At 44.8% G+C, this 22,720-nt stretch overlaps 1 protein-coding gene across 8 annotated transcripts in view; it reads right to left on the minus strand.

The window, feature by feature from the left end:
* OTUD4 (OTU deubiquitinase 4) overlaps positions 1-22,720 on the minus strand; it is a 64,389-nt gene that overhangs the window by 40,658 nt on the left and 1,011 nt on the right. For 3 of the 8 annotated variants that reach the window (XM_090036328.1, XM_090036330.1, XM_090036322.1), the window contains exons 2-5: positions 19,255-22,044; positions 17,684-17,767; positions 8,805-8,855; positions 1,879-1,925 (exon numbers count right to left, since the gene is read on the minus strand). In XM_090036328.1, the coding sequence (XP_089892454.1) occupies positions 1,879-1,925; positions 8,805-8,855; positions 17,684-17,767; positions 19,255-19,401 (329 nt within the window). In that variant the 5' untranslated portion in view covers positions 19,402-22,044. The remainder of the gene's footprint in view (positions 1-1,878; positions 1,926-8,804; positions 8,856-17,683; positions 17,768-19,254; positions 22,045-22,720) is intronic. The other 5 variants (XM_090036325.1, XM_090036327.1, XM_090036326.1 and 2 more) reach the window with 4 other exon arrangements.

Consider the following 22,720-nt stretch of genomic DNA (forward strand, 5'->3'; position numbering starts at 1 on the left):
CCCCTGAGATTCTGACACTATCTGCCATGCAAGTTCTAGCCAAGTACAGAACTGCTTAGCTTCTAAAATCAGAAGAGATAAGGTGCATTCAGTCCAGCACAGTCATGGAAAACTGAGTCTCACTGACTACATAAAATTTAACAAAGAAATGTGCAATCCCATGCATCTAGCACTCACTCAAGTGCTTTGACAGTAATATTTTAGTTATGTAACTTAGTTTTTCAAGGTCAAATCCAGAATTAAAGCAAAATCTCATCAAGTTGCAAAATCAGAATCTCATTAACTTGCACTAAATAGTATAAAATACTGAAAGCTACAAACTGACCTACAGACAATAAGAAAAACACCAACACTTACTTTGTTCATTCATTTACACAACATTGAAATACTCATTTTTTGCATACAACACACTCCTGAATAGAACACGCAAGTTGTTTTTGAAAGGCAGAATGAAGAAAAAATTTTTTTTCCGAAGTTACGGCTGCTGAGACCAGAGTCTGAGCCTAATCTTCAAGTGACTCAACCTTCCTTTCCAGCTTCACTAAAAGCCTAGCTTCTACTGAAAACTGGCCTTCATGAGTGGATCTGATTCTGAAAAGAGCTAAAGACCTATGAAACAGGACCAGGACAGACTAGAAGGAAGCAAAATTGCTATAAGAAAGGTTAGTTTGATTAGTGGAGCATCAATATCATTAAAAAGAAGATACGATTGTTAACATGTCTGCAGTAAAGAACAAATGAGCCATAAAAATCAATCAATTCCTTCAGCTGCCTAAACAGAAATATCAGAATGGAATTGGAATTAAATCAGGGTGTTTCTATCCCCAGCCAGGAAGTCACCCCTTCCCTGCTTAATACACGCACCACAATTTTGGGGGTCTGATTTCTGGGGAATTGTTGTTTGTTGTATGTGAGAAAACAGAATAACAGTAAAATGCTACTACTGTAATGTAGTGTACACCCAACAGAATATAGTGTTTTAGAGGGACAGAGCAGCCTTCATGATCATCGGGAGGGTTTGATGACATACCTTTGATGGCAAACCCTTTTAAAGGTAGATAAAAGAGACAGTTTATATAGTTGAAACTAGTTCCCTGCATGGAATAAACGATAGCCAAAAAATGAGGGCTTTTACCACATGACTTTGCCACCAGAGTAACTATAGACCAAGTCTTAAGACTTGTCCATACAAAAAGTCACACTGCTTTAATTACGTTAGTATGGTTAAAGTGGCACAACCCTTCTAGTGTGAACAGATGCATATTGCTGTATGTGTGATTTAGGTTGGTACAATCTAGTCCCATGCAGGAAGAATAACCTATACTAGTATGAAGCACCTTCATACAAGTACAACTCATCTATGCTTGAGAAGAACAAGCCAGACTTAATATTTCAGGTTGAAAGGAAGAAAAAAAGAGAGAGAAGTATAAAAACTGCATATAGATCAAGTGTTCATAGCATGAGTCTTTGTGATGGAGATTTACTAGCACAGCTCTGCCAAGCAAAGAACAAAAAGGCATTTTTATGCCAATCATGAAATTAAACTTAGCAAATTACAAACTGGATGGTTCTACTTGAACACACTACTAATTTCATTTGTGAAGGTAAGTTTGGGACATTACTCAAAGCCTACATTTTATTATGTTTACAAGCTTATCTGCTCTGCTTTTTAGCAGTCTGTTCAAATGTAAATTTCAGTATGTCGATGCCAGTATTTAGAGAATTATAATACATTTCAGGTAATGTCTAATTGTTAACTATATCTTTAACATTATAAACATCTAAACAAAACAGCTAAATTAATTCAAGCCGGTTACGGTAAAAAGAAAAAACAAAGAAAACCTAAGACTCATTAAGTAGTATTAAGAGTTTTCTTACTTGTACATAAGAGATAGGGCACTTATTTCCACTTGTCCAACCCACTCCTGTAGTGAAAAATAAAAATAAATCAAAACTCATTCAAAACTTTTTTTTTCACATTTGGGTAAATAGAAAAAAAAAATCACTATTATGGAGATAGCACATAACACACAACCTAGATTTCAGTCAAAAGATTTATTACTTGTGCATTCATACCCCTTCTGAACACAGAATAATGTATTTTAGAATAGAATTGAGGATGAAAACAGCTCTCCACTACTGCTCTGTACAGGCATATCTCGGAGATATTGCGGGTTCGGTTCCAGACCACTGCAATAAAGCGAATATCCCAATAAAGCGAGTCACACGAATGTTTTGGTTTCCCAGTGCATATAAAAGTTATGTTTACACTATACTGTAGTCTACTAAGTGTGCAATAGCATTATGTCTAAAAAAACAAATGTACGTACCTTAATTAAAAATACTTTATTGCTAAAAAATGCTAACCAATGGAAAAATGGCGCCGATAGACTTGCTCGATGCAGGGTTGCCACAAACCTTCAATTTGTAAAAAACGCAATATCTGCGAAGCACAATAAAGCAAAGCGCAATAAAACGAGGTATGCCTGTATATTACTGTAACTAAAAAATATAAATGAGACTTATCATTCAAAAGCAGTACTATTACGAAGAATGAAATTTGGTGCTGACATGTATTTGAGAGAAAACTTCAAAAGCAAAACAGCAATGTGGTTAACCAGCAGGTAAAATTTTCAAGAAGTGATTTAAGCTCCTAAGTTTCGCTGGAAGCCCTAGCTCCTGTTATCATTTTTAAAGCTGACTTTATCTGTTGGTGTTAGAAGACCATCATGGCCCTTTTAGCCTGTTTCCTAAACAAGAGTTCTTGCTATCTAAAATAAACCATTTTATCCCAGGGCAAAATGCAACAATTCAGATATCCATGTCCATTGTCCCAGTATAAATGCTATAAGTAGTACAGGCAGTCCTCGGACTTACAACACAATTGGTTCCTGAAAACTGCGTCTTAAGTCAAAATGTAACTCAGAACCAGTTTCCCCATAGGAAACAATGTTATAAACGGGGGTTTGGTTCCTGAAAAGCCGGACACCCTATTTTCACCAAAAATAACCCAGAATTTTGTACAGTACTCAATTAATTATATAAAATAAATACATGTAGCTATATTAATTGTCTGTATGTATTTATATTGTAAATAGCAATCGTATGCATTTGGAGGGACTTCTTTGAGGTAACTTTGCTGGACTTTTTGAAGGGCTCAGGAGTCTTGGTTGCAGGTTTCCCTGAAATCTTGTCTGATTTCTTAAAGGAAGTGCCCAAGGAAGTTTGGACAGATGTTCTCTTCTTTTGCTTGTATATTTCTCCATAGCAGCTGTACACGTTGATGTGCCCCTATTCACTGATGCACTGCATTCAACGTCTGGATCATGTTCCTCAAATTAGGGACATGACAATTTCCAAATGTTAAAATGCCTCAGCCGACACTTTTGTTGTCAAGAGTTTGAGAGCAAGAGTCTCTTCAACAGTGGGTACATCTTCTTCCTCTGCCACTTTTTGCTATTCCAATTCAATGAGACCCTCATTGGTTAATTCTGCAGAATGTGATGCCAGCAACCCATCAACATCTTGTGGTGCAACATCTAAGTTGAATTCTTTGCCCATTTCAATAGCATTTTTGGTCACCTTTTCAACAGTGTCTGTAAAGCCTTGGAAGTCAGATGCAAACTTAGAACATAATTTTCTCCAAACACCATTCAAATTTGATTGTTTGACTTCATTCCATGCCTCACCAATGTTCTTAACCGCATGGTAAATGTTGACGTTCTTCCAGAATTCTTTCAGAGTTGGTTCACCTTCCTTCTCAATCGCCCTAATGGCCTGGGCAAATGTGCGCCTAAGATAGCAGGCCTTGAAGGATTCAATTACCACCATGGGTTGCAACAATGAGCTGGTGCTAGGGGCAGAAACGTTACTTAGATGTCAGGATGTATGTCATCAAGGATTTGCTGAATGACCAGGAGCACCGTCGAGGATTAACAACACTTTAAATACAAGCTTGTTTTTGCTGCAATAATCCCTGACACTTGGCACAAAATGATGATTAAACCAATCCTCACAAATGTTCTTATTGACCCATGCCTTAGGATTAGATTTCCATATCACTGGGAGAAATGCCTTTGAATGTCCCTTGAAAGCTCTGGGGTTTTCCAAATGGTACAAAAGTAAAAGTTTAAGTTTAAAGTCACCTGCAGCACTGGCACCTAGCAACAGTGAGCCTATTTTTAGCAGCTTGGTACCCTGGCATGGATTTCTCCACTTTGGCAATGTAGGTTCTCAAAAGCATTTTTTTTCAAAAGAGCCCAGTTTCATCAACATTAAAAACTTGCTGAGCACAAGAGGCATCCTCTTGAATGATTTCAGCCAATGTCTCAGGAAAAGCATGAACTGCCTCTTCACCAGCACTGGCAGCTTCATCTGAGACCCTGATGTTATGAAAACTGGCCCTGGCTTTAAAAGGCATAAATCACGCCTTACTTGCACTAAAAGACTGAGCATTATTGTTGCTTTAGATCATCATAAAGACTCCTAGGTCTCACCTTTTTCAGACCTCTTAATTATTTCCATTTTTGTTTCTGTAGTAATTGTTCTACGTTTCTTAAAAAGAAACATCACTTCCGACAGATTTATGCTTTTCTGCCATTATTATGGGCAGTTTGTAAAAAGTTTAGAAACAAAACAGCACATGGGCAGCACAATGAACTTGTTGTAAAGTACTGTATTGTATAGTACAGTACTGAGACTTATTCTTTATTCAGTATAGGTACAGTACTATAGAGCTCTAGTGGTAGCGGCAGCGATGAGCGAGCACCAGAAGAGCTGCCTGACAAATGGCTCCCAGACGAGTGGCATGCTGCTGCTCTGACCACGTGTCCGGAAAGGCATGGGGGGGCCGTGTGCCCCCAGATCTGTCCCAAGCACAGCCCACCCCACCCCGACCGGATCCAGGGTGACACACCCCCTCCCCCCCATGCCCTCCTGGACAAGCAGCAAGAGCTGCCAGACAAGCCACAGCTTCTCCCGCGGCCACCCAGTAGAAACCGGACACTGCCTGCCTCGCCCCAGTGTGAGCAGTCACTTGAACCATGGCTCCTCCCATGGCCACCCAGCAGCCCCGGTACTGCCTGCCTCGCCTTCCCCTTCCACTGGCAGACCTGTCTCCAGTGTCCAGCATCGTAAAGTTGAAACTCAGGTCAGAACTTTGAAACCCGGGTGTCAATTTACAGGTGTTGTAAATGCAGTTCGTCGTAACTCAAATCGTCGTAATTAGAGGCCTGCCTGTATTAACAGTTTATCCCAGTACACTGCAAAGTGTGTCTGAATAGTTATCCCAAGACTGCATCACTGAATCAACTGCAGCGAAGCAGCAGTGCATTTAGCTATTTAGCTACTCAAAAAAACTCTGATAAGAGTTCCCAGGATATTTCTGTTCCAGGACAAACACAGGCGCAACCTGTCCAGAGACAAGTTCCTAGCCTAATATTACTTTCTCCCTCAACATCCCCACAATAAACTCATCTTGAATTCAAAGCAAATATGTTAATAGCTTCTTTTTTTTTTTAAATCTACTCTGGATTATTCCCCTCAAAGAGCTGGAACAGGTTGTCGTAGCAAGTTTCCTGTTAAAGAAAAAATGTTAGATAAATCTTGTATTCAATCCTATACTTAAAATTACTTGTTACTGAATTTAGTTATCGGAATAAACATCCTGGAAATAAAGTCTTCTATTTAACCACATAACAAGTAAAACATCAAACACCACAAAAATTCTTGGTACTGCCTGAAGAAGTGCCTCAGCACTTAACTAAAGAGACCATTTCTGTAGCAGAAAATGTAGTTCTGAATTCCATGGTTCACGTGCCAAAACTGCCAATAAGAAAAAACAATTGTGTTTGTTTTGATGGTGTTATTATTGAAGAGCACAAATGCCCAACAATGTCAATGAGACTAAACCTTTAGCTGTCAAACACTGGAGAACAGAGGTCAACAGCAACAAGAGTCATAATCAGAATACTAACAGAAGAGAAAGCTGCTGTATTTACTACTATTCAAATATACTGTCCAACAGCCCTCTGACATGATGCAACTAAACTATTTGGGTTAACTTTTTAGTGTTAAGGTTTTGGTTTAGGTTCACCCTTCTCCTCCTGTAAAAACTAAAATTAATTTAGATTTGAATCCAAGATGGTGTTTTAAGTTTCAGATGATAGACAAAAGAGGAGTTAATATTAAAATATGCATACTGCAATGCTGTCAGATGCCTTGTTTGGCTGTTTTGTTTCGGTTTTTTTAATAAAGGACATTTCAATTTTGACACATTAGAAACAGAAATCCCAGTTCTGTCCATCCAAGATGACTTCATAGATTGTTGCTCTTTCAGGTTTCCAGCAATCACATCTGCTACAAAAGTGAAAGGTAATTAATTTAAACAGGAACTGACTGATTGTTTTTTAAACAGCTATTTACTTTGGTGTTTGCTTTAAATGGAGTTTGAAGAATAAGTATTCCTGGGTGACTATTCTTCAATGAGGCAGCTTGATCTAGAGTAAGCCTGTTTGCACATGTTGTTATTTAGAAAGACCTATTTCCTTAATAATTCAACACACTGGCAAGCTCCAACACACTAGGAAAAAAAACCAAACAAACATTCACAATAATTTATCACTCTGTCCCTTCAGTTAAGGCCAGATGCCATAGGATTTTTTGCAATGGCATAGCTATTGAAGCTTCACTATGTGTCCTCTCTCACATGCACTACAATTGGAAAAAAAATTACCTGGCTTCAGCCGAATTTGAAACTCAAACTAAAACTGTTCAATAGTGCAACTGTCTACACCAGGGGTTGTCAACCAGGGGTACACGTACCCCTGGGAGTACTGGGAAGGCCCTAGGGGGTAGGCAGCAGTGGCGTGGAGAAGTAGTGGCACTTCCAGTTTTGCCACTGGCACTTCTGGTTTTGTCACTGTGTGCGGGAGACCCCCCCCCCCCAACCCTGCTCAATCAGCCGCCAAGGGACCCCCTCCCCCCAGCTCAGCTGCCCAGGGACCCCCCCACTCATTCACTGGCCACCAGGAGAACACCAACCAAAAAAGGTTGAAAACCCCTGGTCTACACTGAGGGTTTGCAGTGAAACATCTACAACTGGCATAGTTACACTTGTGCGAACAAGCCTAAGGCATGAAAACGAAAAGAAATTCTACAGCAAAACCAGAGAATATTAATCAACAGTCTTGATGCTTCTCAAAGACATGCACACACTTAAAATACATACATGCATGCACACACTTTGTACACAACAAATAAATAATAAAACTTGCCTATGACAGGATGTTTTGCCAATACTGTAACTGCACCAGTGCAAATCTCTACTGTAAACATATCACATTCTTATAAGCAATGATTTATGTTACTGCAGTAACAATCTAATTTAATCAAAATAATTCACCTAGGGAGAAAAAACAGAAACAAAACAGGTTTCTCACCACCGCAGAGAACCTAACCTAGGAATCTGCAGGTTCTTTTAGTTTTTCCTGTAATTTAAAAAAAACCAGAATTGACAAGGATATATGTCTGTACATCACAAAGCAAAGCCATGTTGAGACAAGCTGTGCCTACTGGCCCCAAAACCAGAAATAGTGCAGGTATGCTAGTATGGCCCTGTTCAATGGGCCAAAAAAGCCACACTAACTATAGCTGCACTACATCTGAGTTTTGTTCATTGAGCAAATGTGGTAGTTCAATACAGCACTGAGATATGATGTGCCTCTTATTTCTGAATATGTCCACATAAGTCCATTTTTTCCTTTGCTATTTATTTTTAGCAACCAAAACAAAGGCTCATTTGTGTAGCCATGTCTCTCCCACTGACTGGCATGGAGGCGGCAATGGGTGTATATAACATTCTCTTTAAAAAGATCCTTATTTAATCTAATGTGCTGCTACTATGTAGTCCCTTTTTGTTTTCAACCTTATAAAAACTTTTTGGTTCCAATTCATCAAAAATAAAACCTCCAGATTTATTTTTCTTAATCTTTTCTTTTCACTATTTAGACTTTTATTTACTGTTTGAAATTCCTTTAAAGAATACTGACAAGTTTATCTTTTGGCATTTTCACAAAAGAACAACGTGTGCAAATACTGCAAAAGGATGTTTAAATGAAAGAAAAAAAAAGAAAGAGAAAAAAAGAGAAAACCAAAATGAAGGTTGTCCTGTTAGAATAACATACTTACAATATTGCTGTTTTGTACGTTAAGTTAATACTCCCTGGAACAGCAGTATTTCCATTTCCATAGCTGTCACATACCAAATGATAAAACCATCTGGATAACAAAAGCCTAAAAAGCAATATGGCACCTGTACCAACTGTGGTATCACTGCTGAATGTGAAGGAGTAGTGCCAGAGACAAATTGCAGAAAAAACAAAAGGAAATGCAACAAGAAACTGGCAGGTATAACCACATTCTAATAATCTTGAAACAACTTCGGAAACCATGGCCCCCTAATTTCTCTTCCATCCAATACTGTCACGCACACCACAAGCACCATGCTAGTACACACCAGTATGCATAATACTGGCATAGTACATACACACATACATCTGTCCATGTGTCATTTTACACTCTTTAAAAATTGTCATTTTTCATTATCAGATAATCTTTTTAAAAATCAATTAAATATAGTGCATATAAGCACAGAACTGTATACCATGTCTGTGTGTGTAGGTGCATATAGTCTATATGAAAACATATAATGCATTGAGGTTTCAAGCTTATTTAAAATTTTCAATTGGCTTTCACCAAGCCATCTTGCATTTTACCTTATAAAAAGTGAAAAAAGTAATACATACCTGTGGATTTTCCAAACATTTTAAATAGTCTTCAAATGATCCCTCTATGAACTGTTGGGAAAAAGAAAACACTTTTTTTTCTCACTTGTATTAGTTTTACAGCTAGAAGTCTATGACCACAGCTTTACACTGCTAAGGCCTGTACAAGATGGGTCCTGAATGAAGAGCATACAATCTAAGTGACAGCAGCAAGATGGACAGACGGGAGAATAAGGAAATAAATGAAACAATACTGGTCTGTATGGTAAGCAATGGTCTCAGCTCACCAGCAGCCATTTTTTATTTTTGGAAGCACCACGGCAACAGGTCCTAAAAAAGAGCTGAGAGAAGTATAAAAAAAAGCAGCCTTGCAAATGTTGTCAGGCAGCTTTTTCCAACTGTGTAGAGCACCATGGGGAAGCATGAGTGGGCGTGGGAGTAGGTTTTTCAGTAACAAAGAAGAGATAAGAGTGAGGCTAGGCCAGGGGCAGGCAAAAATACAGCCCACGGGCCGCATCCAGCCTGCTAGGCAATTTATTCAAGTCCACGGGTGGGCATCCACCAATTAATTGTATCCAGCCCAGCCCATAGCTGCCCCTACTGGGCACTGCATATGACTAAGCCCCACCCACTCCTGCCAGGGGAGCGCGCTGCACTCCCACCCTTGCCCACAGGAGGGCACCAGTCCTGGTATGTGCACAGTTTCTGGGTAGGTCTGCTACTACGGCTGCTGCAGCTGCCCAGGAAACTGCTAGGCTTCCCCAGCCTCCAGTGGTTCTTCCTCCTGTCCCTGATGCAGCACTCTGGACAGTAGGTAGGGAAGCAGCAGTGGCTGAGAGGAAAGCTGCAGCTGGGTGGGAGCCTGGAGCCCAGGGCCAGGGCCAGGGCCAGCACAAGCAAGGCGACAGCCTGGCTCCATCGCCTGGGGCTCCTCACACAGCTCCCAGGACCTTGTCAGAGCCATGTGCCACTGCGGGGAGCCTCAAACAGTACAGCCAGGCAGCTTCACTCCCTGCTGCTATGTGCAGCAACCAAGACTTGGCTGGCATTGGTAGGAAGCCCCACGTAATGGAGCCGGGCCACCTTGGCCCTGCTCCCTGCCAAATCCCACGAGCACGGTGGCGGCAAGTAGGGCCAGGCCACTGGCTCCATTGCGCAGAGATTCCCCCAGGAGAGTCCAGCCAAGTCCTGGAAGCTGCACATGAGTCATGGGGAGTCCCACACAATGGACCCAATAGCCTGGTCCCACTCCCTACCACTATGGGCAGCTCCTGGGACTCAGCCAAAGCCATGTGCTGCCAGAGGGCTCCCCCTGTTTCATAGGTTCTAGTTTCTGTTTCCCCCTGGCCATAGTTTCATAGTTTCTAGGGTCGGAAGGGACTTGAGTAGATCATCTAGTCCAACCCCCTGCCATGGCAGGAAAGAGTACTGGGGTCAAACGACCCCAGCAAGGTGTTCATCTAACCTCCTCTTAAAAACCCTCAGGGTAGGAGCCTGCACCACTTCTCTTGGAAGTTGGTTCCAGATCCTAGCCACCCTGACAGTGAAGTAGCGCCTCCTGATATCAAACCTAAATCTACCCTCTGCCAGCTTGTGACCATTATTCTTGGTCACTCCTGGCAGTTCTCAGGGGAACAGGGACTCCCCCAAAGCCTGCTGATCCGCCCTGACTAGTTTATAACAGGCCAGTAGATCCCCCCTCAGCCTTCTCTTGTGGAGGCTGAACAGGTTCAGGTCCCATAGCCTATCCTCATAGGGCCTGCCCTGCTGTCCCCTGATCATGCGAATGGCTCTCCTCTGGACCCTCTCCATGCTGTCCACATCCCTATTGAAGTGCGGTGCCCAGAACTGGACACAGTACTCCAGCTGCGGCTTGACCAGTGCTGCATAGAGGGGGAGGATCACCTCTCTGGACCTGCTCGAGATGCATCTGTGGATGCATGACAAGGTACGGCTGGCCTTCCTGACTGCCTCCCCAAGATGAACATGGGTGGCAGTGTGGAGTCAATGATGACCCCAAGATCCTTTTCCGCCTCCGTGCTGGCAAGAGGGGAGTTCCCCAACCTGTAGGTATGGTGCCGGTTGTTCCTCCCCAGGTGCATCACTTTGCACTTGTCTGTGTTGAATCCCATCCTACTCTCGTCCGCCCACCCTTGTAACGTGTCCAGGTCCGATTGTAGCCTGTTGCTTCCTTCTAGTGTGCCCACATCCCCCCACATCTTAGTGTCATCAGCAAATTTGAACAGGGTGCTTTTTACCCCCTCGTCCAAGTCACCGATGAAGATGTTGAACAGTGCGGGCCCGAGGACCGAGCCATGGGGGACTCCACTGCCCACATCCCTTCAGCTCAAGAATGACCCATCCACCACCACTCTCTGGGTGTGGCCCTCCAGTCAGTTGGTGACCCATTTGACTGTGTGGGCGTGGACACCACAGTCCCCCAGTTTCTTAATGAGAATGGGGTGAGAGACAGTGTCGAAAGCCTTCCGGAAGTCCAGGAAGACTATGTCCACTGCTACCCCTGCATCTAAGGATTTGATGATCTGATCGTAAAAGGCCACCAGGTTGGTCTGACAGGACCTGCCACTGATGAACCCGTGTTGGGTGCCCCAAAGCATGCAGTCTCCTGCCGGCCGCTCATGGATGTGTGCCAGAATAATTTTCTCAAACAGCTTGCCTAGGATCGAGGTAAGACTAACTGGCCTATAGTTTCCCAGGTCCTCCTTTTTCCCCTTTTTGAAGATGGGAACCACATTGGCCCTTTTCCAGTCCTCCAGCACCACACCAGAGCACCACGAGTGCTCGTAAAGCCGTGCCAGAGGTAGCAATGACCTCGGCCAATTCCTTTAGGACTCTAAGGTGGAGATCATCCAGACCGGCTGACTTGAATACGTCCAGCCTCTCCAGAAGTTCCCTAACTAGTTCCTCACTAACCCTTGGCCCAGGTGCGCCTCCTCTGGGGCCAGAGGGGGGCCCAGCAGGAGGTGACTGTTCTGGTCCCTACTTAGGAAGACAGAGGCAAAGAAATCGTTAAACATGTTAGCTTTGTCGCCTGGTGTGACGACCAAATTCCCCAACACGTCCTGCAGGGGCCCCACATTACCCAGAACCTTCTCTTTGCCCCCTATGTATTTGAAGAAGGACTTCTTATTATCCTTAATCCGGGAAGCTAGCCCTAATTCCATCTCTGCCTTGGCCTTCCTGACTGGCCCCCCTACATCCCCGAGCGACTGCAGTATAGTCATCCCTGGTGATGTCCCCTTCTTTCCATTGGGTGTACGCCTCCCTTTTTAGCAAGAAGACATTCCCAGATGCTTTTGGTGAGCCATGGAGGCTTGTGTGCTCTCCTGCTCCCTTTGATCCTCGTTGGGATTACCTTCCTTTGGGCTTGGAGGATCATGTGCCCCCCCGGAGGACCCACCAGCTATGGCTGCTGCTGCCGCCATCAGTGGCAGGGGCTGTGTGTCATGCCCCCCACCTCCATAACCATCATACCCACACACACACCTCCGAGTCACATGTCACACACAATATACAAGAGTAAGACTCTGTTTTGAGCTATTATGCAATCACCTCTATCTACTACACAAACATACATGAATCCAGACAAAATATTTTTCAAAATAGAATTAAAATATGCTAGCAGATGTTTGATTTTTAGCACATGATTTGTTTGTTTCCCCGATTCCAAGATGGCAACCTCCCCTCTTCCCAAAAGTATTTCTGGGGGCAAGGGAAGGGACTTCTAGTCACAAAGGTCAGGGGCAGGACCTACAGCCCCTAGATGATAACCAGAGGGCAGGCCATCTGTCAAGGGGCGGAGTTACCCTTGCAGCCCTCGACAGCTTACCAAAACTCATTAAGCAACCCTCCCGCCAAAATAACTTCCCACCCCTAGGCTACCCACCATGAAGGAGCTTGAACAGAAAAACAAATCATCTATATTTGAGCAGAGAGCACCACTGCTGGGATGCAAAGATGTGGCATGGTCAAAATGACAGGCCAGAAAAATAATTCTAACAGCAGCTCTCTGAAAGAACACAAACAGGTCATGACCAGAGAATGGATACTGAACTAATTAAATTATGAGATGATGGAAGCTTAGACAAGAGTTTTAGTTGTGTGGCTGGATTGGGAATTTTTCCATAGAGATGTCATACAGAAAAAACCAGTAAGATCTACATGTAGTCTGGACATGAGAAACCTATAAAGAGTTTTCATCTGAAGAATCTCTAGTTATGCACAAAACGACAAGTAAGGTGAAGATCAAGAGAGGAAGCATAAGAAAGACTATAAGGGTGAAAGGTAAATTAGGGAGCTAAGAAATCTTTTTTAGCCACAGTAAAGTGATGGCTAGAAGTGAGAGGTGTTAGAAGTCAGGCCTAAAATAAAAAGTATAAATAGAGTAATGGAATTTTTATTTCTAGATGTGACAATGCAGAGATAAAAGGGAAAAGAGCCAGTAAAGACTCTGAAAGAAAAAACAAAGAAATCCCCAAAGAAACTTGGAAAGGGGTATGAGAAAGATTCTTGGATGACATATTGAAGCAAGTTACATAAACTCCTTTTGACAAGTGGCAGAGCTGAACCAGGGCTGCAGTTCAACTCAGAAGATAAGCCCGGGGAGACATGCAGTTAAATGATCAAATGGGTCACTGACATTAAATCACTCATCATAATTAAAGTCACCAAAGAGACTGTAGACAGACTATAAGAAGAATGAGAGAAACATGGCAAGAACAAACAACAATCAGACCAACACCGATACAGAGGAGTTAGGTTAAATGCAAATGACAGAAACAAAGAGGCAGAGAGAAGAGTATAATGCAGGAGCAGGCAATTATTTTGGGCACAGGGCCACTTACCAAATTCTGGCAAGCTGCCAAGGGCCACATGGGTAGCCCCACCCATTGACACGTGCCCCGCCCCCCTGGTCACCATATTGGGACCGATAATCCCACCTCATAACCTCTGACCTTTGCCACCAGAAGTCCCTCCCCTTGCCCCTGGAAGTACTCCTTTGGGGAAGAGTGTTTGCCATCTTAGGGGGAAAAAAATACAAAATTATACACTAAAAATCAAATGCCCATAATAATATATTTTAATTTTTAAGGCAGCCACAGCAAACACTGCTGGCAGCAACAAGGGGGGTGCACTTTCCCCTGTGCCAAGCAGCAGTTTCTGCCCAGCTGCTGCTGCTCGTCAGCCCCTACGGGCAAGCCTGGAGTCCAAGCAGGGCCCAGGCTGAGCAACAGTGGCAGAAACAAACTGCTGCTCAACATGGGTGAAAAGCAGCCTGTCCTGCTGTCGGCAGTTCCCTGCTGCAGCCGCTCAGAGCCTGCACAGGGCTGCCTGTGCCTGTTCTCCATAGCCACTGCTGCCCCACAGGGCAACGGTGATACAACAGACGCAAGACAGTCCCGCACAGACTGCCAGGGGCTGCAGCCGGAAGCACCAGCCACAGGGAGGAAGGGGGGCACGCTTTTCTCCAGCACTGAGCAGGAGTTTGTTCCCCGCTACCGCTGCTCAGCCCAGACGAACAAACATGAGGCACATGGGGTCAGGCCTGTGCACTCATCCCCACCTGTACCATGTCAGTGTCCCGGGGCCAGTGCCGGCCAGGCCCAGAGCAGGGCAGCAGGAGCACAGGGTCCCAGCCAGATGAGATTCTATGGAGCCAGGCCACCTCCCCTCTCCCCCTGCTGGGACAATCCAGTCCAGCTTCATAGACCCCTGCCAGCCCATATCCCACACTCCTGCCGCCCCGCTCTGGGCCCTACCAGTGCTGGCTCCAGGACACTGATGCAGGCCCTCTCACTTCCACTCCCCTCCAGCCCCCACTGCCAGTTTCCCCACTTTCCTGCCCACCCACAGGCCAGTCGCTCTGAACTACATGGTTCCCAGCTGCGTGCCCAGACCACAAGGCTCAGCAGGACTCTGCCCGGTCCCAAGGACTGGGGTGATCCCCATGGTCCTCCCCTGCCTCTCCCCCCCACCCCCTCAGCAGGGGGTTCTGGCTGGGGAGGCATGGGCAGGGCCAGGCAGGCCCTGCTGTTACAGGAGCCCACCATGGCTTCCCCTGGGTCCTACTGCCCCTGGCTCCTGCCATCTTTGAATGAATTTTCTAAATTTTTTAGGGGCCCCGTGGGCCATATCGATTGGTCCGGTAGGTCAGATCCAGCCCATGGGCCATATTTTGAACACCCCTGGTCTAGTGCAATACTGTTCGAAATTAAAAATGGTACAATGCTGGGATTGAAAAAATTGTGAAAAGAGACCCCCACCAATCTCAGGTGTAAGGCAAGGAACTGTGGGTAGAAACAGATATCCCTCTTCCTCACCTTTGGGCTGCCATAAAAATGTATATGGCGGCACAAAATGACAATGTCCATACGTTATGTTGCACCACAAATGCTCAATCTGTGGCTGTAACAAGATAACAATAGTATGCGCCATTTTATTACAGCAAATGTCTATTTGCCATATGGTGGGAGAGCGTGGGCAGCTTGGAGCTGACAGTATTCTCCAGCTGTACCAGGAAGGGGCTTGCATGGCCCAATCCCACACAGGATCTTCCTTCCTATTGCCCTTTTTTTTCCTCATAGTCCAAAATAAGACGTAAAACAAAAACATTACTTGTTCATTTAATTGAAGTTCTTTCTTATTTTAGAAAGGAAATGAGGCAATTACCATATTTACTCGAATATAGGATGATACTGAATTTAAAGCAACTCCCTAATAATTAGATGCTATATCTGGAAAATTTATAAATGTGTTATTTTTCCAGATATAGCATCTAATTATTGGAGGGTTGTTTTAAATTTGTCATCTAACAGCTGCAGCAGGGAAAGCACTGACTAGGGGGTCAGGTAGCTGCGAGAGGTCAGGCAACCCCCCCGCCTTGCTCTCTGCTCCCTCCTTCCCACACTTCTTCCCCCCTGCAGACTACCTGATCCCCTGACACCTACACCCCTCCAGACCCCCAGTCTCTGCCCTTTCCCCTTCCACCCACTCCCCACAATCTCTGCCCCTTCCCCTGCAACCCAAAGACCACAGCATGAGGAAACACAGCCCTCGCTAGGCCATGCAGCAGCAGTGGTACTGCTGACTGGCCAGGCAGGAGACGGAGTTTCCCTGTGCCCAGGAGGGAATCCAGCCCAAGCTGGAGCTAAGCTGTGCCTGACAGTGAGGAGGGGAAAGGGGAAGAGGGCAAATGGAGGTGGGGGCAGGAGGCTGCTGTGGCTCTGCCTCTGGTCCCAACCCAAGCTCAGGGCCAGAGTCAGAGCCACAGCAGCCTCCTGCCCCCCACCCCGCAAACCCTCCATTTTTTATGTGAATCTAAGATAAGGGCCCCCCCCCCATCATGCCGATGGGGGGGAGAGGAGGGGAACTTCATTTTAGATTCAAGGAAGTCGTTTTTTTAAAGAATCCAGAACAGTAACTGCAATACACCCTCAATAACCAGCTCTTAAATAATTAGTTTGAAAGTTAACGTGAACTTAATTATTTCAAACTAATTATTGGCTCTTATAGATAAGGATGATGTACCTGTGATGAGGCCTGAGGAGAGGTATATGGTACCGAAAAGCTCCTGTATGTTCCCCCCACTATACAGTTGGTTCAATAAAGATATCACCCACAGAAATCCTTGCCTCTCACAGATAAGACATTTGTTCAAATAAAAGGAGAAACTTTAACCCTTGTTATATCATTCCTATATACAGTCTCCCTTTTCACATGTTAACACAGGTGACCTTTACAAGAGACAGCCTCATCAGTAAGACTACTAACAGATTGTACTGTTTCCTTCACCAACATGCTGATAATTTTCAGCAACAATCAATATTTCTAAATGTAACAAACATATACCTGCCGTATCTGACTACAAAATTAGCCATCACTAAAAGAATACTCTAATACATAAAATCATGCTTTAGGTTATTCTGCTAAGTTACCTACAGTAGATTACGGTATTGTGTGTTGTAGATCTGTCAGCATTGACTACACAGTTTTGCTAATATGTTAAAAACAGATTTTTATAGGATGATTTGGGTAAGGATGATGCTGCTGCCTCAGGCAGGGGGTTGGAGTAGATGACCTCTAGAACAGCATTTCCCAACCTTTTTCAGCACACTTACTTAAAAAAAATTGCAGCACACCAGACCTCGAGCGGGGAGGGGAGGGGAGGATGGGGTGTGGCACAGCCCTTGAATCACTGACTGGAGCCATGCCCCACTGCCTGCTGCTGGACTACTGGACTGACAGTCCATAATAAAAATGTCATAATATATGATTATTTTCCAACTTGCAGGATAAAAGTTGTAGTTTCCACCCTCCCCTGCCACGTTAAAGGGCAAAAAGTATGCTTTGGACAATTAATTCATAGCTTTAACTTGAATATTAATCTGGTCTGGAGGTGTACATTCTGTAATTACAGATCTCTGGGGGGTGGGGAAAAGAGAAAATCTTGCCACAATCATAATAAATAATTTATTAAATGTAAGAAGTAACATTAATGCAACATAAAGGAGGAGAAATTAAGAATTCAGAAATTAATACATACAAATATTTCAACCTTATTACTGCGAGTGCTACTAAAGGAAACCTCAGGTTCAAGAGGATTTTCTTGGGTTTTTTCTTAAATTTAGATTGGCATTATATTCCACAAAATAAAATAGTCCAAAGCAACGTAAGTCTTTCCAGCGAGTTCATGGAATCTGGTTACTATTGAATATGCAGCAATTCCTTTTAAGGGGACCTTGCTTTAAACACCTACCAAAATAGGAGCTCACCCTTAAGAACCCTGCTGACCAGAATAATAGAGCTTGACAGAGAAAGAGAAGTAGAAACAAAGAAAGAAAATTCTAACGAAAACAGCAGCAGCAAAAGATGACACTTACCGCTTCAAATTTCTCTCTGTTTTTCCAAAGATAATCTATGCAGGCCATCCTAACATCAATATGCCGAGACTGAGAGTGCAATACCTACCGGGGAGGGGTGGTATGGTGGGAAAAAAGAAAAACAAGATTTTAGGATTCCAGAGGTAAAGTTACAAATGGATGCCAACTATCTGGTAAAAATAAGCTTGGAAAATTCAGTAACTTAAACAGGGAAACAGATCTATTTAAATGTCAGAACAGAAAACTACCGTAGATTAAAAACCCAGTTACTTCTTACTCAGGATTAAGCTACTGTGGAAGTAAAAAAAACAAACACATACACAGAAATATTTAATATGAAAATAACTTACTGACAGAAAAAACCTACAACAGAAGGTAGCTTTCTACCTTAAGATAAGATTTGTGTGCTTATTCAAGTAGCACTTGCCTTTTGTAAATTCGTATTAATTACAGAAACTGTGTGACTGGAAAGAGAAGTTAAAATCAATGGTTAAAATCAAATCTTCCCAGACCCATTTATGCTTTTCTTTTCTCCAGTCTAAGAGATACAGTTGTGTGAACCAACCACTGGGCTGAAGCCAGGAATACTCATGTCTCCGTTCTATCTTCTTGATGTTGCGAGCAAGATCTCTTCCGGGCTACATTTTTTAATCTGAGCCCACAGGTCCTGAGAGCATGTTACAAACTTAGCTGCAACTCAGCATGTTACAAACTTAGCTTGCACTCCCAGCCTTGTAAACTAGCCCAACTATAGAGCATTTTCTAAAACTTTGGTCAGAAGCATCTGTGTGGATGGTAATGAAACCACACGAAAACTTGCACGTGACCTTAGATTAACTTTGGGTGTATCTTCATTACAAAGACATAAGAACTGCAGGCTTAATCAAAACAGAATATCAAATGAAAAATAAAGAATAATAAAAAAAAAATTAGTTGCCAGGAAAGCAAGAACCTTGAAACACTATACAGAGACACAGACAGGCACATGGAGATGCACACGACCACAGGCACATAGAGACCAGAGACGCAAACAGACACAGACAGAAACAGCTCAAACGGAAATGGTGACAAACCCAACTCCTTCTCTTTACCCAAAGACTCTCAAGCATCAGAATAACTTCAAGCAACAACTTAAGTATTTTAAAAGTTTGCTGGCAAAAAAAGAGAAAAGAAGAGTAGGATCCCTCCCTGTGCAGTGGGGGATCACACCAACCCTTCCCAGGTCAGCCCCAGAGCTCCCACTGCTGTTTACTTGCCTCTAAGACAAGATGACACTGTCACTTTCTTTTTGATTCAAATGTTTTAATTGGGCCGGGAGGGGCCCAGAAGGAAACCCAGGGCTTGCCCAGTGCAGCAGTCGCTTCCTGGCCTCCTGCAGCCGAGTCCCCGGGGCCAACTCCAGGCCTGAAGGGCTGCTCCCCCCTCCGGCAGGCTCCTTCCCGCGCCCGGCGTTTCGGGATCCACCGCGGCGCACCCTCCCCCTCCTCCCGCACATGGGACCGAGCCGCCTCCCACCCCCACTCCCCCCGGGGCGAGGAACCCCCCTCGCTCCCCCGCGGGGGCTTCTTTACCTGCTCGGCCACAGCCCTGAAGAGACACGACCCATCCTTGGCGACCCGCTTGCGGTACAAGCCCTGGGCCCGCAGGGCGCTGTCCATGGCCGCGCCGCCACCCGGCGGCCCCCGCTGCCCGGCGCGGGGCTGCGCACCCGCCTCCATCTTCGCAGTTCGGCGCCGGCCCCGCCTCTAGCCCCACATGGCAGCGGCAGGCGGCGGCGCGGGCTGGCGGGGGCCGGCGCTACCCGCTCGCATGTGGGCCTGGCCCGGCCCTGCGGGCGGCGCGGAACTCCGGGAACGGTGGGGAGCGGAGCCCTGCCTGCGGGGCGGGAAACAAAGGGGAGAGGCCATGTGCGCCCGCCCCGCCCCGCTGCCGGGAGCTGTAGTCCCGTGGGCGGGCGGACTACAAGTCACAGCAGCCCTAGACTCGGCCCCGCGTTTCGTTTCTCGCTGCTGCTCCTCCTCCTCCCGCTGCGCCCCGGACCCCGCCCCCCCCAAACAGAGAGAGGCTTCGGCTTGGATGCTGCAGCCCTAGCGAGCAATATAAACTAGCTAAGAAGGGTTATTTGCATGCTGCTTGGCATATTTTTTTCAGTGTATGAAAGCTTTGGGGTTGTTTGGTTTGTTGGGGGTTTTTAAAGCAAATATGACAATTTTGAGCTTCCAATACGATAATTCCATATAACAAGACCTGGCAACGCTGAGGCGAAGTGACTGCCTGAGGGCCCTTCCAGCCCCGCTGTGCTCTGATCCTAGGGCACCCTCCACCTCCAAATAAAGGAAGGCTTCAACTTAGATGGTGCTGTTGTTGCTCACCAGAGATCTTATACATGTAGAAATGTGTATTGTACATAAATATAATATAAATAATACAATATAAAGGAGGCTTGTTTTCATGCTTGTTTAAATGCTGCTCTGCATATTTTTCAGTGTGACAGGTTTTTTCCCAACAAATGTGACTAATTTTGACCTGGCAATGCTGGGGTGATATGACCTTACAAAAGCCCTTCCAGCTCTGATCCGAGGGCACCAGGAGCCCACAGACAGCTTTGGCTTTTTACCCATTCCCAATCAGCCACAAAAGTGCCCCAGTTGGTACCTCATGAGGTCTGTTGCCCCAGCCTGCGAGTGGAAGGGTCTCAAAGGCAAACCAGCTTGGCTGTAGGCTTGTTAAACCCCGTGCCTCACAAAGCCGTGCTGTAAGTATTTTAAAAATGTGCTTTAAAGTCCAAAGAAGTCCCTTGACGTTGTCATTTAATTATTGCCCAGCCTTTAGATATGTATGAAATTAAGAGCCACGGGTTGGTTTTGTTTTTTTGCTTCCCCAGATTTCTTTTATGGATGTTATTTCTCATTTACCAGCTCCAGAAAGGCACATTTGTGATTAAACTGCTAGATCATGATCATAGAGGTCCCAGGAGCAGCCTGTTTTAGCAAACAAAGGTTGGATTTAAGCGGGGGAAGGGAGTGGGGGAATAAAGCATTTGTGTTACACTATAGAGGCATGTTGCAGAATCACAGATGAGGGTTGGAAGGGATCTAAGGAGGTCATCTAGTCCAGCGTTTCTCAACCTGTGGGTCACATATGAAAGGGTTGCAAATGCACTTTAAAAATGAATCAACAAACTTTAAAACTGGGTTCTCATTTAAGAGAAAAATGTGACAAACTGTGAGTTTTCCCTTGCAGGCTGGCAGAGTTTCAGCCTGCAAGGGGCTGCTTGCCCCCCACCCCCCTGTGTCTGTCACTGGATGGGGGGGCTGGGGCCTGGGGCAGTGGGTCAGGAGTGAGGGGCATCAGCAGGGGCAGAGGGTGGTTTTCCACTTAAAACTGGGTACTGGGTCAGAACCAGCCATCAATGTTTATAGATGGGTTTTCGTACAAAAAAGGTTGAGAATGGCTGATCTAGTCCAACCCCATGCTCAAAGCAGGACCACAACCTCTGAAACCCTGCCTCTGGCAGACTGGAACAGCTGACTGCATGTGGTACACTTTTCTGCTCATGTTTCTCAAATAAGTTCTAACATAACCAACTGAAATCTTACTTGGTATTTAAAAAATATATCTCCTTCCCTAAAGAGCAGACCAGAAGCAAGGTAACTTTTTTGAAGTTTGTATTTCTTCTCCCTTGGGATCTCATTATTTGCATATATGGTAAGCTGAGTTTTAAACTGAGTACTATATCATTACCCTAGAATTTAAACAACTAGTTTTTGTTGCTCCATGACTGTTTTTACTTGGTGCAAACCCACTAATCCCTCCATGTCACAATGATCTACATCCCTACTTGAATACATGGGGTCCATAAGGCCTAGCAAATTAAAGTGGCCAGGTAAAAAAAAATCCTTGTTAATGACATCATTTAATCTACATTCTTCTTAACAAGGGTGCCCTACTCTCCTAATAGACTTACAAATTTTTTTTCACTCCTTTGTACCTAACAGGATCCTAAATGCTTGTTTTAAAGTAGGTGTCAGCCATCTGCAGCCCTCTGGCTGGGAAGCTGAAAACCAGTATGGGGTATCAGTAATAGAGCCAGGCTGCCCATCCCTTCCACAGGGTTGGGGGAGTCCTGAACACCCCTCACCCCTTTTTGCTGCAATAAGCACATCGCTACATTCCTCCTCCCAGATACTTTGATCCCAGTTCAGTTCAAACCGCAATAATCAGCATGCAAGATAAGTGACTGAGAGGGAGTTTCACCGGTGTAGAGATGCACAGGCCAGTAACATGGACTTCTTTTTGTCACCTGGATCATGCTGGCAGCCCTAAGCTCTTCCCATTGCTTTTTCACCCTGTCACAAAACCTAGAGATTAAAACCAGATAGTCTGCATAGGGAATTGAATGTAACAGGGCACTTTTTACAGATAATGGTATTAACACCATTTGTTTCTTAGCCACCCCCCCCAACAGCCTAAGTCACTGTACTTGAATTTTCCACACAGCTTTTAAGTGGGATACAACTGATGACACCTAGGAAAGAACAATAGCAAACAATGGTCACAGGTCATGACTCAAGTTTCCTTGCTTCCTACCAAATTGGTCAAGAGCTCCTTATCTCAAGGGAATGGGTGGGAATACAGGAATTTGAACTTGAACGCTATAACACCCCCACCTTCCCCCATTCTCAGCCTCTTGTGGGCTAAGTAAGCTGCACTGGTCTGATACTAGAGCCAAGCTGGATTTAAAATGGCACTGTAGTGGAAGGTGCACCCTGTAGGGTCCAAATGCAGACAAGACTCCCTATGAGAGTCTCACAGTTAGCTTCCCACTGGGCAGCTTCCAGTGGGAGGATCTTGGCGACACACTGACTTTATGGAAATGTAGGATTCCTCCCTAGCTTCCTCCTGGGCTGTCGGCTGAGCGCAAGCAAAACTCAGGGTCATCCAAACTCCAAGTCTCCGGTCTTTGGCAGGCATCTTGTGCGCAGACCCATGGATTTGGAAGCATATGAAGCCCCAAGCTAAAAAGTCTGGGATGGA

This window comes from Crocodylus siamensis, chromosome 2, assembly GCF_052110815.1.
Source record: "Crocodylus siamensis isolate JL-2025a chromosome 2, ASM5211081v1, whole genome shotgun sequence".
Taxonomy (NCBI): Eukaryota; Metazoa; Chordata; order Crocodylia; family Crocodylidae; genus Crocodylus; species Crocodylus siamensis.